This window comes from Artemia sp. Qi Xiang Cuo, chromosome 13, assembly GCF_049724085.1.
Source record: "Artemia sp. Qi Xiang Cuo chromosome 13, ASM4972408v1, whole genome shotgun sequence".
In the NCBI taxonomy this organism is placed as follows: Eukaryota; Metazoa; Arthropoda; class Branchiopoda; order Anostraca; family Artemiidae; genus Artemia; species Artemia sp. Qi Xiang Cuo.
In genome coordinates, this window is record NC_142806.1 from 19,921,878 (window position 1) to 19,935,033 (window position 13,156).

At 36.9% G+C, this 13,156-nt stretch overlaps 1 protein-coding gene across 2 annotated transcripts in view; it reads left to right on the forward strand.

The window, feature by feature from the left end:
- The window catches only part of LOC148945052 (inositol polyphosphate-4-phosphatase type I A), a 91,553-nt gene that overhangs the window by 53,428 nt on the left and 24,969 nt on the right, over positions 1-13,156 (forward strand). For both annotated transcript variants that reach the window (XM_089099185.1, XM_089099186.1), the window contains exon 7: positions 8,578-9,288. In XM_089099185.1, the coding sequence (XP_088955311.1) occupies positions 8,578-9,288 (711 nt within the window). The remainder of the gene's footprint in view (positions 1-8,577; positions 9,289-13,156) is intronic.

The following is a 13,156-nucleotide window of genomic DNA, read 5'->3' on the forward strand; positions in this document are numbered from 1 at the left end:
AGTTTTTTGTGGAATTCCACGAGGAACTGTGATCGGGCCGCCGGGCTTTCTCCTCATGATAAATGAAAATGCTGCTGAGCTGGAGGACAGATGGAAATAGGTTGACGACTTGTCCTTAACGGAAATCGTATCTAAGAATTCGAAGAGCAATGCTGCTGGTATCATCGACCAAGTTACCTCAGAGGCGGCTGAACTAAATATGGTCGTGAATAAAGACAAATGCTCGGTCACGACATTTTCTTTTCTTCAGAATACTCAACCGTCTTTCGAACCTCCTATCGCTTCCGAGCTAATAAGTCATAAAATAACTTTACTTGGTGTGGTGATTTCTTCTGACCTCTCATGGCGGGAGAATACAAAGACAATTGTAAAAAAGCTAACAGCGCAATCCAAATGCTAAAAACACTGAAAAAATTTCGAGTTCCTAAGGACAAGGTGAAACTAATGTTTTACACTTTCATCCGCCCCCTTAGTTCAATATGCTTGTCCGGTTTGGCACTTTGCCCTTACCCAGGATGAAACTGATAAAATAGAACGAGTTCAGAAGAGATCACTGCAAATCATATATGGCGGTTCCCCTCTACCTTACTCCATTTACCTCAAGGAATTTAAACTTGAATCCCTTTCTTCCCGCCGAAAAAATTTATGCCAAAGGTTTGGCTCCTCCCTCCTTCAACATCCCATCTACCGATCATTCCTTCCCCTACCTTTTGTCCATATAAGATCTCGTTCCCCCAGGGCAGTGACTGAGAAGCTTCCGAAACTAACCCCAGTCCACTGTAACATCATGCACTACAGTAAAAGCTCTGTGCCAAGCTTTGTGAAATATTACAATGATCTCTAGTGTTTTTCTTGTTTAGTTTATTTTATCCTGACGAAGTTTTATCAGACAATTGTATTCTCAATCTCCAGTGTTTTTATCCTTTAATGTATTTATCCTGACAAAGTTTTATCAGACAACTTTGTTTTGCTAATTATGACTAAGAGACATCATATTTGGGCTTTGCCCACGAGAGCTATGTCTTGTTTTTGAATTAAATGAATCTAAATTTGAAACCCCAAAAAACTAAAGTTTAAATATATTTCCGGAGTGAGAAACTCTTTGTAATGCCTATCTTTATATAGGGTCTCGTGTAAGTACCGGGTTTTATCCTATCTGATCTTCGATACAATTGTCGCGCGCTTACCGCTTTCTACAAAAGTACTGTTTTTTCTTTCTAAATTAATATTGATAAAATTATTCATTTATACATTATTTTTCTGTTACTTTCATTTATTCTTTTTTCTGTTACCTTGTTTCCTATTTGTTTTGCTCAATCAGTCCAAATCTTTATAATGCTTGAAAGTTGGAACTGTCTTTCAATAGGTAATAGCATCACTGCAATCTAATCTCTTATCTTTCTTGATAATCTTTTATTCTCTTTTCTATATATTTTTTTTCTTGTTCTTCTTGATAATCGTTAATAATCATGCTATTCTCTAGTTAAGACTGTTTTGTGTTCCCTTTGAAACATGTGATTTTACAAACAGTTAAAGCTTTAATTCTAATTTCAAAATTCTTTAGTTCTTAAGTTTAAATCCAAAGGAATTTTTTCCTGATGAGGGTGTAGTCTTTGTAAGCATGATTAAGACGAGCTGCCTTGCTTCTGGCAGTAACCAAATTATGAAAAGAAAAGAAAAATTAGATGACAGTGATGATATTACCTGTTGCGGAAAGATACGAGAGATAAGAAAGATTAAATGACATGAGTATCAAAGATTAGCAAGAAAAATTATATGGTATGGTTATTAAGAATTATCAAAAAAGACAAGAAAGAAAGATTAGATGTCGGGATTATCAAAGATTAGAAAGATAAATTAGATGGCATTGATGATGTTGCCTGTTGGAGAAAGATAAGAAACATGAAAAGAGACCAACAGAATTGGGCCAATTATAGAAATCAAGCAAAGTCGCCGATATTCGGACTCGTATGCCGTCTTCAGTGCCTAATTAAAATAAATAAAACCCTAAACAATTTATGTTATAAAGCAGACAATTTATAGATTATAATTAATAATAATAATTTAATACAAAAAACAGACGCAAGCCTTTTACAATCTCTGCGAAATAAGAAACTCGAAAACATAACAAGTCCATGAATCTGAGTTATTTGCTATTGATGGGGGCAGACTATTCCGCTTGCTGATGACCTGGTTGGAGAAGCCCCATTTTCCGGTGTACTTGAAGAAGCGTCTACATTGCAGTTTAAACCCACGTCCACGTAGACTTGATATGCCGAATTTTGGTGTCGGTGTGTGCTATGTTGTCATAAAAGGTTTTTGCAGATCTTGTAAGTCTTAGTTATGTCGCCACAATAAAAACGGTAAGCCAAAGCTGAAATTTAGAGTGGTTCTTGTATGATATACCCACTACCGCCCAAGTTGTTCAAGTTGCTCGTTGACGCATTGTAAACCGGTTTCTTTCGCTAGTTTCTGTCACCTTAGCGTGAAAAAAGATAAAGGGAAGTGACAAAATAGGTGGGAAATATATAGTTTAGGCTATATATTTGGACGTTAGGGGGGGGGGTGTTAAAGTATTTCGAAATTGTAAAGTCAAACAGCAATTCTTACTTTATACTATGCAGAGTAGTTGTAGCTAACACATTTTGCATGCAGATCCGCTGTACTTCACCCTCCCCCCCCCCCTAATGTGCAAATATATAGCCCTTTTTGTTTCTAACGTATTATGTTTTATCATACTTAGGTATATTTCATTAGGATTAACCTAACATCACTTCTTGAGTGGTAGTGGGTATATCATACAATTATCCTTGGAGCTGTTCTCCGTAAGGGAGGTGAGATAGAGTTGGGCAGAATTTTGTCGCGTCTTGAACAAAAAATATGTGAGTTGAGGTAATTCTATATTGGCCTTTCTTTGTCATGTCTGGCTTGTACCGTCTCAAAAACATTAGAATTGAAAATGTCCTTCTGAAAATACAGATTATTTGCAAAAATGATTATTTAAAATAATGATTATTTACAAATAAGTTTGAATATTATCCCTGTGCGAGTTTTTGGTATATTATTTTTCTACGGTTCGACGGTTTTAATATTTCAAATTATGAGCGACAGTTTTGATATCCTCAGCTTTTTACATTTACCGAATCGTAATTTGAAATGTGTTTTGCATTATTTTATTTATTTTTTTCATTGAAAATTGGTTGAAAATCGTTGAGGAAATATCCTTGTCTTTTAAAAGCAATTTAGATCATTCTTTAAGAAAAGGTCTAAATAATAAAGCAATTTTAGTTTAATCAGTGGAAGTATCCGAATCTAAGGAACTCAATTATTGAACTATCTTGTCTTTTAGTGTAAGTTAATGTTTTAGGTTGTTCACAAAATTGTATGTTTCACAGGATACTCAAACTAGTCTTTTAGCCAGAGGATATTTATCGCCTGCATAGATGTCAGGCAGTACAGTACACGTGTTGCAAGACGTAAGCATGTAAGCAGCCACCGGGTGTCTAACAAGAAGGTGGCAATCAATGGTAATAACAGAAAAGCTGACCTAAATAACCGATTTTGCCTCACTCAAATGCCGTAGGAAATCTTGGCTGGCGGCATCGAAGAGAAACTACAAGGAGCTCGTGAAAACATATCCTGTCTGCAGCTAAGAGTATGGTTGGTTTTACGTTGTCCAAGTAGGCTTTTCGCACAAGTTTACTTAAGATCTATAAGATTGCAAACTTCTTTCTGATTGGTGGGTTACTTTTAGTATACGAATTATAGACAGTTGTCATTCTTAGGCTAAGGAGCTTCCATATCTATTTAGTACTTCTTGAAATTTCATGTCAAAAGCTCCTCTGCTATCTAGTGTTTCGTAATTAAACTAAGTAGTTGAACGAGGCTGAACTAAACCCTATAGAGGCAATTGTTGTAGAATAACAAATCTGTACTTTTCGAGCTTAGACGGCCATCTTGCTGTAAAAAAATAGCATTTTCTAAGCTAGATACTGGATAAAAAACGAAAAGGTGGGAGATTCCTTGCATAGCCTATGTGTATAAAATATATTTTACAGTTTTGCATTTCTGTAGATGAAATTCACGATGTGTGCAAGAATTTGGATCAGCAGCAAGATACATTACCTTGTGTTGTAAAAATACGACATCGGACGATCGTGGGTCAAAATCGTGAAACGAACAACTAAATAAGACAAAAAGGATGAAGAAAATAGTATAATTTACATCAGCTATTATGTAGGAGGGGTCCTTCCTATGTAATAGCTCACACCACTCGTCAGGGGTGGTGGATCATTGAGTAGGCAGGGTGTGTCATACGCCTAATTTTTGTTTTCTTTCTAGATGGCGGAATCTTACGACAGAGTAAGAAAACTAGCTGAAAATCGCCAAATTGTCGCAGAAGAGGCAGCCAATTATATTTTTGATATTCCAAAAGAGATGCTGTCGGAATTGTCGGATGATGATGATGACGATGATCCAGACTTCTTGTCTCCAGAAAATCTTATTAATGATCTTGATCCAGACTTGTTGCCTCTGCTGGACAATCGTCATTTCTTTTTGGAAAAGGATGATGTGAAGGCTAGCAGTGAACCCAGCGACGATGACTCGGGGGAAGCTCCACCCTCTAGTCAGCAATAGCAACCGGTAGTAGCAAGTACGTAAAAATCAAAGAAGAAATCGAAAGTCCAAGAAAAATTCGGCAAGAGAAAAGTAGAGATAGAAAATGTTGATTGGTCTCGGAAAGGAAAGCCTCGCCAAGTCCCAGGCATCTTGGAGACTCCACTGAAATACTTCCGAAAATTCTTTGAAAGTGACCTTCTTGAGCTGATAGTTGAACAAAGTAACGTCTTTGCACTTCAAACTGAGGGATGCAACCTCTGCCTCACTGTCGAAGAGCTAAAAGTTTTCATTAGCATTATTCTACTATTGGGGGTGATAAAAGTTCCCTATTATCGAAGGTATTGGGAAGTAGCTACCAGATACCCTGCAATTGCCGACAAAGATTTGGCAAGATCAAACTTTTTCTTCATTTCAACGACAACGAAAAAGTTAAGAAAACCTGAGAACATGGATTTGACAAGATATACAAGATTCGACCCGTCCTGGGTCTTATCCGTTCCAAGTTTCTTGAAGTCAGCCCCGAAGAACACCATTCAATTGAAAAGCAAATGATTCCCTTCAAGGCACGAAGTAACTTGAGACAATATCTACGAAAAATGCCGACGAAGTGGGGAATAAAAGAGTTCACAAGAGCTGGTGTGTCAGATTTTGTACATGATTTTGGAGTTTGTCTAGGTAAGGGTACGATTGTTGAAGATGACATAGAGCCAGATCTTGGAGTTGGAGGCAACATAGTTTTACGTCTGTTGAGTACCTTACCAGAGAAAATCAACCACTATACTTACTTTGACAACTGGTTTTCGAGCTTGAAACTAATGAGTTTGCTCAATATTGAAAGATTCCCTTGTATTGGTACGTTGAACAAAGCGCGACTGAAGGGCTGCCCACTCCTCACAGAAGGTGAAATGAAAACACAAGAGAGAGGAACTTCCGATTACAGGACTGACATCCATTCTGGTGTTATTGTTGTGAAATGGTTAGATAACAACACGGTTTGCTTGGCTTTGACGTATGCAGGAATAACGCCACAGGATACGTGCAGACAGTGGAACGTTAAGGATAAATCCAGGGTTGAAGTTTCAAGGCCAGCCAGTTTTTATGAGTACAACCGTCATATGGGTGGTGTAAATTTAGCAGACATGCTGGTGGAGATGTGCGGAGCTCATCTTCGGACACGAAAATGGTGCATGAGAATCTTCTGGTGGCTTATTGACACAACAGTCTGCAATAGTTGGCTTCTCTTCAGGTCAGACGTCAAAGCGCTCATTTCACAGACAGACGAACCGATGATCTTGAGAGCCTTCAGGTCTGAAGTTGCAGCAGGGTTGTATGCCTCGGCACGTGTGATACCCTGACGTAAACGTGGTAGACCATCCGCAGATGTCGAAGACAGTCCGAGCCCCATTCGAAGTCGCAATCGAATCCGACTGGCATTTTCTTCTCAAGCCGATTGACTTGATCACTGGCCAAAAAAGACTGGGAAGCAGAGCCACTGCAAACAGTGCAAATCAGGATATACCACTTTTGAATGTGAAAAAAGTGAACTTACACTGTGCCTTACTGCCAAAAACAATTATTTTAAAGCCTTCCACAACAACTGAAAATGCCCTATTTTTATATACTTGAGAGGCTAGTGACGTCTTTTTACAACATGGTTAAAAATTGACAATTTTGAATGAATAGTGAATAATTTTTTTTTGTTTTTTTTTTTGTCAATTGTCTGACTTAGAGATTACATGGGAGGTGTTGGAGATTTTTCCTAGTATTCGTTCCTATAATGGCCTGTCAAGGGTTAAGACGGTACAAAAAATTTCCATTATTAAGTTGGTCCAGCCAAAGTTATTCAATATGAAATAATTCTAGAAATAGAGTTGAATTGCTTTTTTTTTTCAAGTTTATCAATTTCATTTGCTGCAAGAGTTGTTCGAGTCAGATATTTATATTAGACACACGCAGACATCTGTATAACAGCGGGAATTTGTGCTAGCATTCATTAAAAATCGGCTGCGTTCCTTGGCATTTTTCAAACTTCTTTATTGTTTTTTTTTCAGAAACTGGAATCAGGTGCTTATTATTCTACTTAATTTTGCAAATTAGATTAATTTTGCCTTATTATCGCACTAAAAAAACAACACAAAGTCTCGCCAAATGCTAGATAGTGCTGATGAGTTTTTCTTTCTTCGACACTAGCGCTAGTTTCCACTCTTATAAGATGGCTCTTTAGTCTGTTATAACTTAATCCTTCTCTTAATTTTATCTCAGCATAGATAATGCTCGGCTAGTGGTATTAAAAAACAAAGGAAAAAAATCCAACTGTATTCTGACGTCCTTCTGATGTCCTTGTTAGTTTTGCTGATGACAGTACACTAAGTCCAGTTTTTTTTTCTTGTTAATCTAAGATATATCACCAGTTATCTGAAATTCGCCGGCCAAATAGGATAATTCATGGATCTAAAGATCGATGTTCATTTTTTGGACATTCTTTCTGATGAAAACCTTTCAAATGTCACATTGATTTGATTGAAATGAAGATATGCAGGAGTCTCGGTACTTTAAAAGGAAGCTCAAACATACTTTTATACTTATGGGCCAGTTTGAAAATCCTTTTTCACTGCTTGATCTAGTTCTTACTGATCCGTTTCTTACTGTCCCATATTTTGGATTTCAACCTTTCCTTCTCTATTAAAACCACTTTCTAAGGTTTACAATAAAGCTAGGTACCTCATTCAGGAAACTAATCTTTCAGGACTTATCCCTTTACTCGATGTCGGAGTCACTGTATATTTCGAATCACTTTTCCTTAGCTTCGTGTTGACCTCCCCCAGCCCCTAAGAGTTTTGCCGTCTTTTACCTCTGATCAGAATAATTATCATCTACACAATATAAAAAATCTTATTCAAATTCCATTTACTCTTTGTGTAAAGTCAGACTTCAATCCTTTAATGGCGAGTAATATTGTATGAAAAAAGTTGCCTGAGCCAGCTCGAAGGTGCCACTCTTTAAGCTGTTAAAAAACAAAAAACAAAAAAAAACAGTTCTAATTTCTTTGGCTTTTTAGAAGCTATCTTCATCTATTGATTTATATTCTCTTCTCATATATTTTTGTTATTGAAGTTTATTTGATCTACTCAATTAATTTACTCTATTCAATCCATTTAGTTTTTGTGTTCTTTAGTTTTGTTTTATTTGTATTTATTTGTTTATTATTATTAATGATTTCCTTTTTTTTTGCTCTTCTCTCTGTGAGTAAATGATTAATTTTTTCTCTTCTCTGAGTGAGTGACTCGTTTGTCTTCCGCCCTCTTTACAGGCCAATGAGTCTTTGGGGAATAGAAAAATGTAAGATAGTATATGTACTTCATGATGAATAACCCTTATCTTATCTCTTATTATCAGAATTGTTTTGTATTGAAGGCTGTAGGCTGGGCTGCACAAACTTAGGAGAAGGAGTAGGCTGTACAAAATTAATAGCATAATCCTTTTTGTACCAGCTTAATAGTTCAGTCTCGTTCAACTTCTATATTTTCCCACGAAACACTAGATAGCAGAGGAGCTTCTTGAAAGAAAACTCCAAGAAGCTACTTAATAGATATGGAAGCTCCGTAACCTAAGAATAAAAACTGTCTATAGTTGGCCAATCAGAAAGAAGATTACACTCTTACGAATCTTAAGTAAATCAATGGAAAAGGGTTGCTTGGCCAATGTGAAACCATTGTAGAAAAGTGTAATTGTTCACTGACTAGGAAATGCTGCACATAGATATATCCTATGCTAAGGCTTTTTTTATTACTAATATGTAAGAATTAATGAATAAGACCTATATTTGTTTGTGATCAACAAAGCCTTCAGTCCTAATAGTTTGTTTAAAGTATCCTTTTTTAACATGCCCTTAATCCTAATTACGCCTTTCTTTCTAAACTTTCTAACTTGTCTTGTATTTCTTCTTCTTCTTTCTAGTGTCAGCACATAATGAGTCTAATGGAGCCAAAAGCAGCTTCGGAAGCTTTATCTTTCTATGAAGAAAACCGACTGACTGTCAGCTCAAATAAAGAGAATGGTGACGTCACTGCGCCACTTCGCTCCATCGCAGAACGAATTATTCAAGAGCTTAGAACTCCTCAGGTTGAGTTCACTCCTTTCCAAGCCGAAGAGAATCCTGATGAATTTTCTGAAACTGTAAAAAAGGAAGCATACCCAACTGATACTCACACTATACGATGCGGTTCTCCCCCATCACACTATTATAGCTCTTCTGAAGAGCCTGAGCCTATTGAGCTGACTTGTGTTAATATGGAGGCTGGATTATTGGCTTTAGCTGGAAAAGTAAGCCAATTTTGTAATGTCGATGACTCTGCCATAAGTGGTTTTCGACCTTTGGCCAATCTTGTGTCAAAACGACGGAGTACAACGCCAGTTGTCGCCCGTGAATTGTCGGCACAATCACCATTAACTCGCCCGAAAACTTTAGCCTTGGATAGTGAGGCAAAGCCCCAAAAAGATTGGGTCGCAGAATTGAAGCCATGCTTGAAAAAAATACATCACTCTGCTAACTGCCTACTGAAAACGGCCAGATTATCTCACACAGTTTTAAGGCTCCGTGTTGATCCTCCTAAGATGGCACTCGACCATGCTGTCCAGCTCCGACGTGATGCCTGCTTCTCACAAGCGGTATGTTGCAATTTTTGCTATACCATCCATGGGTGAACACATTTTGTAGACTATGTTTTTCCTTATACCCTAGCTCAAAGAGTATGGGTAACTTATAGGAGTGGAAACTGCCGCTAGTGACAAAAAAAAAAAAATGACAACACCGTCTATCGTTTGGCACTACTTGGCATTTTTTAATGCTTTGTAATCTTTTTTGTCAGGAACAGATTTCAGGTACTTGTTACTAAAATGAGCAGTATAGCTGGCCCCCAACCCCATTTCACTCCCTGGCTGAAGGGCCATGAAATGGAGATCAGCATCGCCAGAAGGGGTTTTGAAATCCAATGCCGTATTCTATACATTTACACTAAAAAAAAAGTGCCAAATGTCGCCAAACGCTAAATGGCGTTTCTAATTTTTTCAACACTAGTGCCAATTTCTACTCTTATAAATTATCCATGCTCTTTAAAATTCTGTTTAATTAATTAAGCGGAAACATACACAAATATATATATTTTGATTTACGAAAAATTCGGAAATTCAAATTTCAAAAAAATAGACGTTGCGGTGATACAGCCTTGGTAGTAGTGGAAATAAAAAAAAAAAAAAAAAAAAAAAAAAAACTAGAAATAAGGGTAACAAATCGGCGAAAATGAACACCTTGCACTAAACAACTTAAAAACGCGTAGTTTTCTTTTGACAGTTCAGTTGTCTTTGAGAATCAGCGGGTTATTGGCTGATGTTTGAATTTTTATGGACAAAAAATTTTGTCTAATTTAACTAATTAGTATTGCTTATCTATCTTCACGAAAAGAAGGTACAACTCTTAGAAAATTGCGGTTTTCAAGTATGGAGAGACCGTAGGTGAGTCCATAGGGCAAAGATGTTTTTATTTCGATGACCTTGGTACCTAATGCAGGCTTATGACAAGGCAGCCAAAATTTCGGACATTCCAATTAAATATTTCTAGACAAAGTTAAAAGTACTTTGTCAGATTTCCCTTTTGAAGGAGAATGAACTGTTTACAAAATCTCAAGTTTCCTATATTGTAGATAATATGCAGATGATATGATGTGCAGAGATTGTAGATGATATTCAGAACTTACAAAGGAAATAAAAGCTTCTTTTGTGAAAAAAATGTCTGAGAAGGTGTTGTATTTTTTTCCACCAATTAATATCGTTAAATTAAGTCACAAAAAGTTTATATATTTTTGTAGGAGTGCTCTCCTAGTCCATTGGTGAAAACAAATATACCATTTATGAAGGAGCAACTTCAAATATCTACAAATAATAGATTACTAGACAGGTTAAAAACTAAATTGTTTTAAAAGAAATTTCCAAGCAATTGTTGCAAAAAAAATTAAGCATTAGTTGATGATGTGCTCATGTATGATATTACAGGATAGAGGGGAGGGGGATTCGTAGAAGCAAGTCTATCTAACAGGGATGCTAATTTTCTGTTAACTTTCAATTTAAACAATTTCGAATTCAGTTTGTACCAAATTACCAATCTGTTTTCGCGTTCCTAGGAATTTGCAACAAAAAGTAATCCATTGTATCGCTGGTGCATCAAGGTTGCACCCTCAGAGAGGGAGGGGGAAGGGATCATAGAATTACATTTTTGAGGGTGGATCGAAAACAAGAAAAAATATGTTTCAGTCACAGAAATTTAGTTTTTCAAAAGTTTTGTCTGCTAACAAAATTAGCTACCACAAAAATGTGGTAGCCTGCTAGCCCCAACCAATGAGAAATGACACAAAAAGTGTCATTTTTAGTGCCATATGGCACTTGCAGACGGCGGAATTTATAAAAAGCACGTAGATAGGAGAAATAGCTTTTGAATAAGCCTAGAAAATAACTGAAAAAAAAAACACCGGATACCGATACGCCTGATACCACTTATAGCCCTTTCTCCAGAGATTATGGAAGGTCATATCATCACCGAAAAAAATAGCTTTGACCTTTCAACTTTTCTGAAAAAATGATTGTCTCGATATTTTGATCGGACAACTTTGGGGGAGGGGCCTTTTGGGTAGGGGACTATCTACACTCCGATCTTTTTGGTCCCTTAAAAAGAGCACTAGGAAATTAAACTTTCGTTCGAATGAGCCATTAAACACCTCCCGTTGATATTCTGGTGACTCGCTAGTCCTAGTAGAAAAAAAGGATTTTCTTTGGTGTTCAAGGTCGAGGACAGTAATTATCCTGTATTAGGTTTTCACCTGTGCTTATTCCAATGAAGACCTTTTTATTTCGATCCTGCACCATTTTTGAGGGGTTTTCAGGCTGTCCTTAGAAATTACCATAAATTTGTTTCTGCAATAAACTTTTACTTTTAACATTAACCGAAATAATAGTTACCATTCCTGATTCAGTGTCAGATGCCAATTTTTTTCACAAGGCAAAAACGCGTTTTTCAACTTTTGGTTACTATGGGCTGTGAATCACTCTTTACTAGCTTCCAGCTACTGCTGCAGCCATGATGTTAACAAAAACATTTTTCAGAGTTCTTGTCGGTGTAAGTAAATTTCGCTCCTTTCTTACAATTCGTTGCCAAATAAATTTTTAATTTAAAAAGTTCCTGTAACACTTACCTCCTTCCCCCTCCCCTCCTGGGAAATTCCGTGATGACACTCAAGTGGACCCCCACCTTTCCACCGTTTGTGCCAGTAAGCATGTAAAGTAATCTTTTATGCTACAAAAAAAAGATTTTTCTCCAATATGAGGGAGCTGTTACCCCGCAGTGCCTATATTCGGGCTTAAAAGAAATAAAAGGAAGATTACATATCAACTTATACCTTCTTCCCACAGACCTTCTTCTATATTTACCAATTTCGAAAATTTTGGTATACAAATGCACTTTTTGAGGAATCAGGAATCCCCCCCTCTATGTAATGACCCACCGACCCTCCCCCGTAATAGCTGATGCAAAATTATGAATTATTGTACGTGACTTTATCAAACATCAAGTGAATCAACTTGGTTTGCAAAGAGGGTAGAAATAAATTATTTTGTGAACCGTTTATTCTGTATGGACTACGTGACTTTCTTTTGTAGATGAGAGCTTGAAATCTCTATAAAGCTGAATTTGATGACGTTACTTTGATGACGTCACTTGCCATCTTAGGGGTGTTTTTCTCTTCCTTAAAATCAGTCAAATTTCTCAGGCTTTTAACCTTTGATACGTAACTTTAAACTTGATTAGTTTTATATATTTGGAATCACATGATTCTATTCATTTTATATCACTATATATAATTAATGAACTTTTAGAGGTCTTGCTAGTTCAGGGTACTGGAATAGGGTTGAAAATTAATGTTAAGAAGACTAAGTCACTAAGGCTAGGAATAAGTGAAGATGAAAAGCTGACATAGGGTAACGAAAAGATTGATCAGGTGGGCAGTTTCACTTACCTTAATAGTATTATTAGTAAAGACGATGGGAGCAGTGAAGATGTTAAAAGTAGAATAGCCAAGGCTCAGGGTTTTTTTTTTTCACAGTAAAAAAAAAGGTTTGGAAGAATAGGAAGATAAGTCTGCAAAACAAAATTAGAATATTGGAAGGTATAGTGATGACAGTAGCCAAATATGGTTCTGAAGCATTGGCGCTCCGAAAAACGGAGGAAGATTTTCTAGATGTTTTCCAGAGAAATTGCTTACGGATTCTTTTGGGTACCCGGCTGACTGACCGTATTTCTGACAGTAGACTGTACGTAAAATGAGGTTCAATACCGCTTTCTAGGGCTATAATGAAAGAAAGGTTGAGATGGTTAGGGCACGTTGTGCGAATGAAGGATGGCAGATTGCCGAAGATTATCTTTTTCGGCCAACCGTCTAGGGCTAAACGGAAAGCAGGTCGTCCTCGTCTGGGGTGGGAGGATATCATAAAA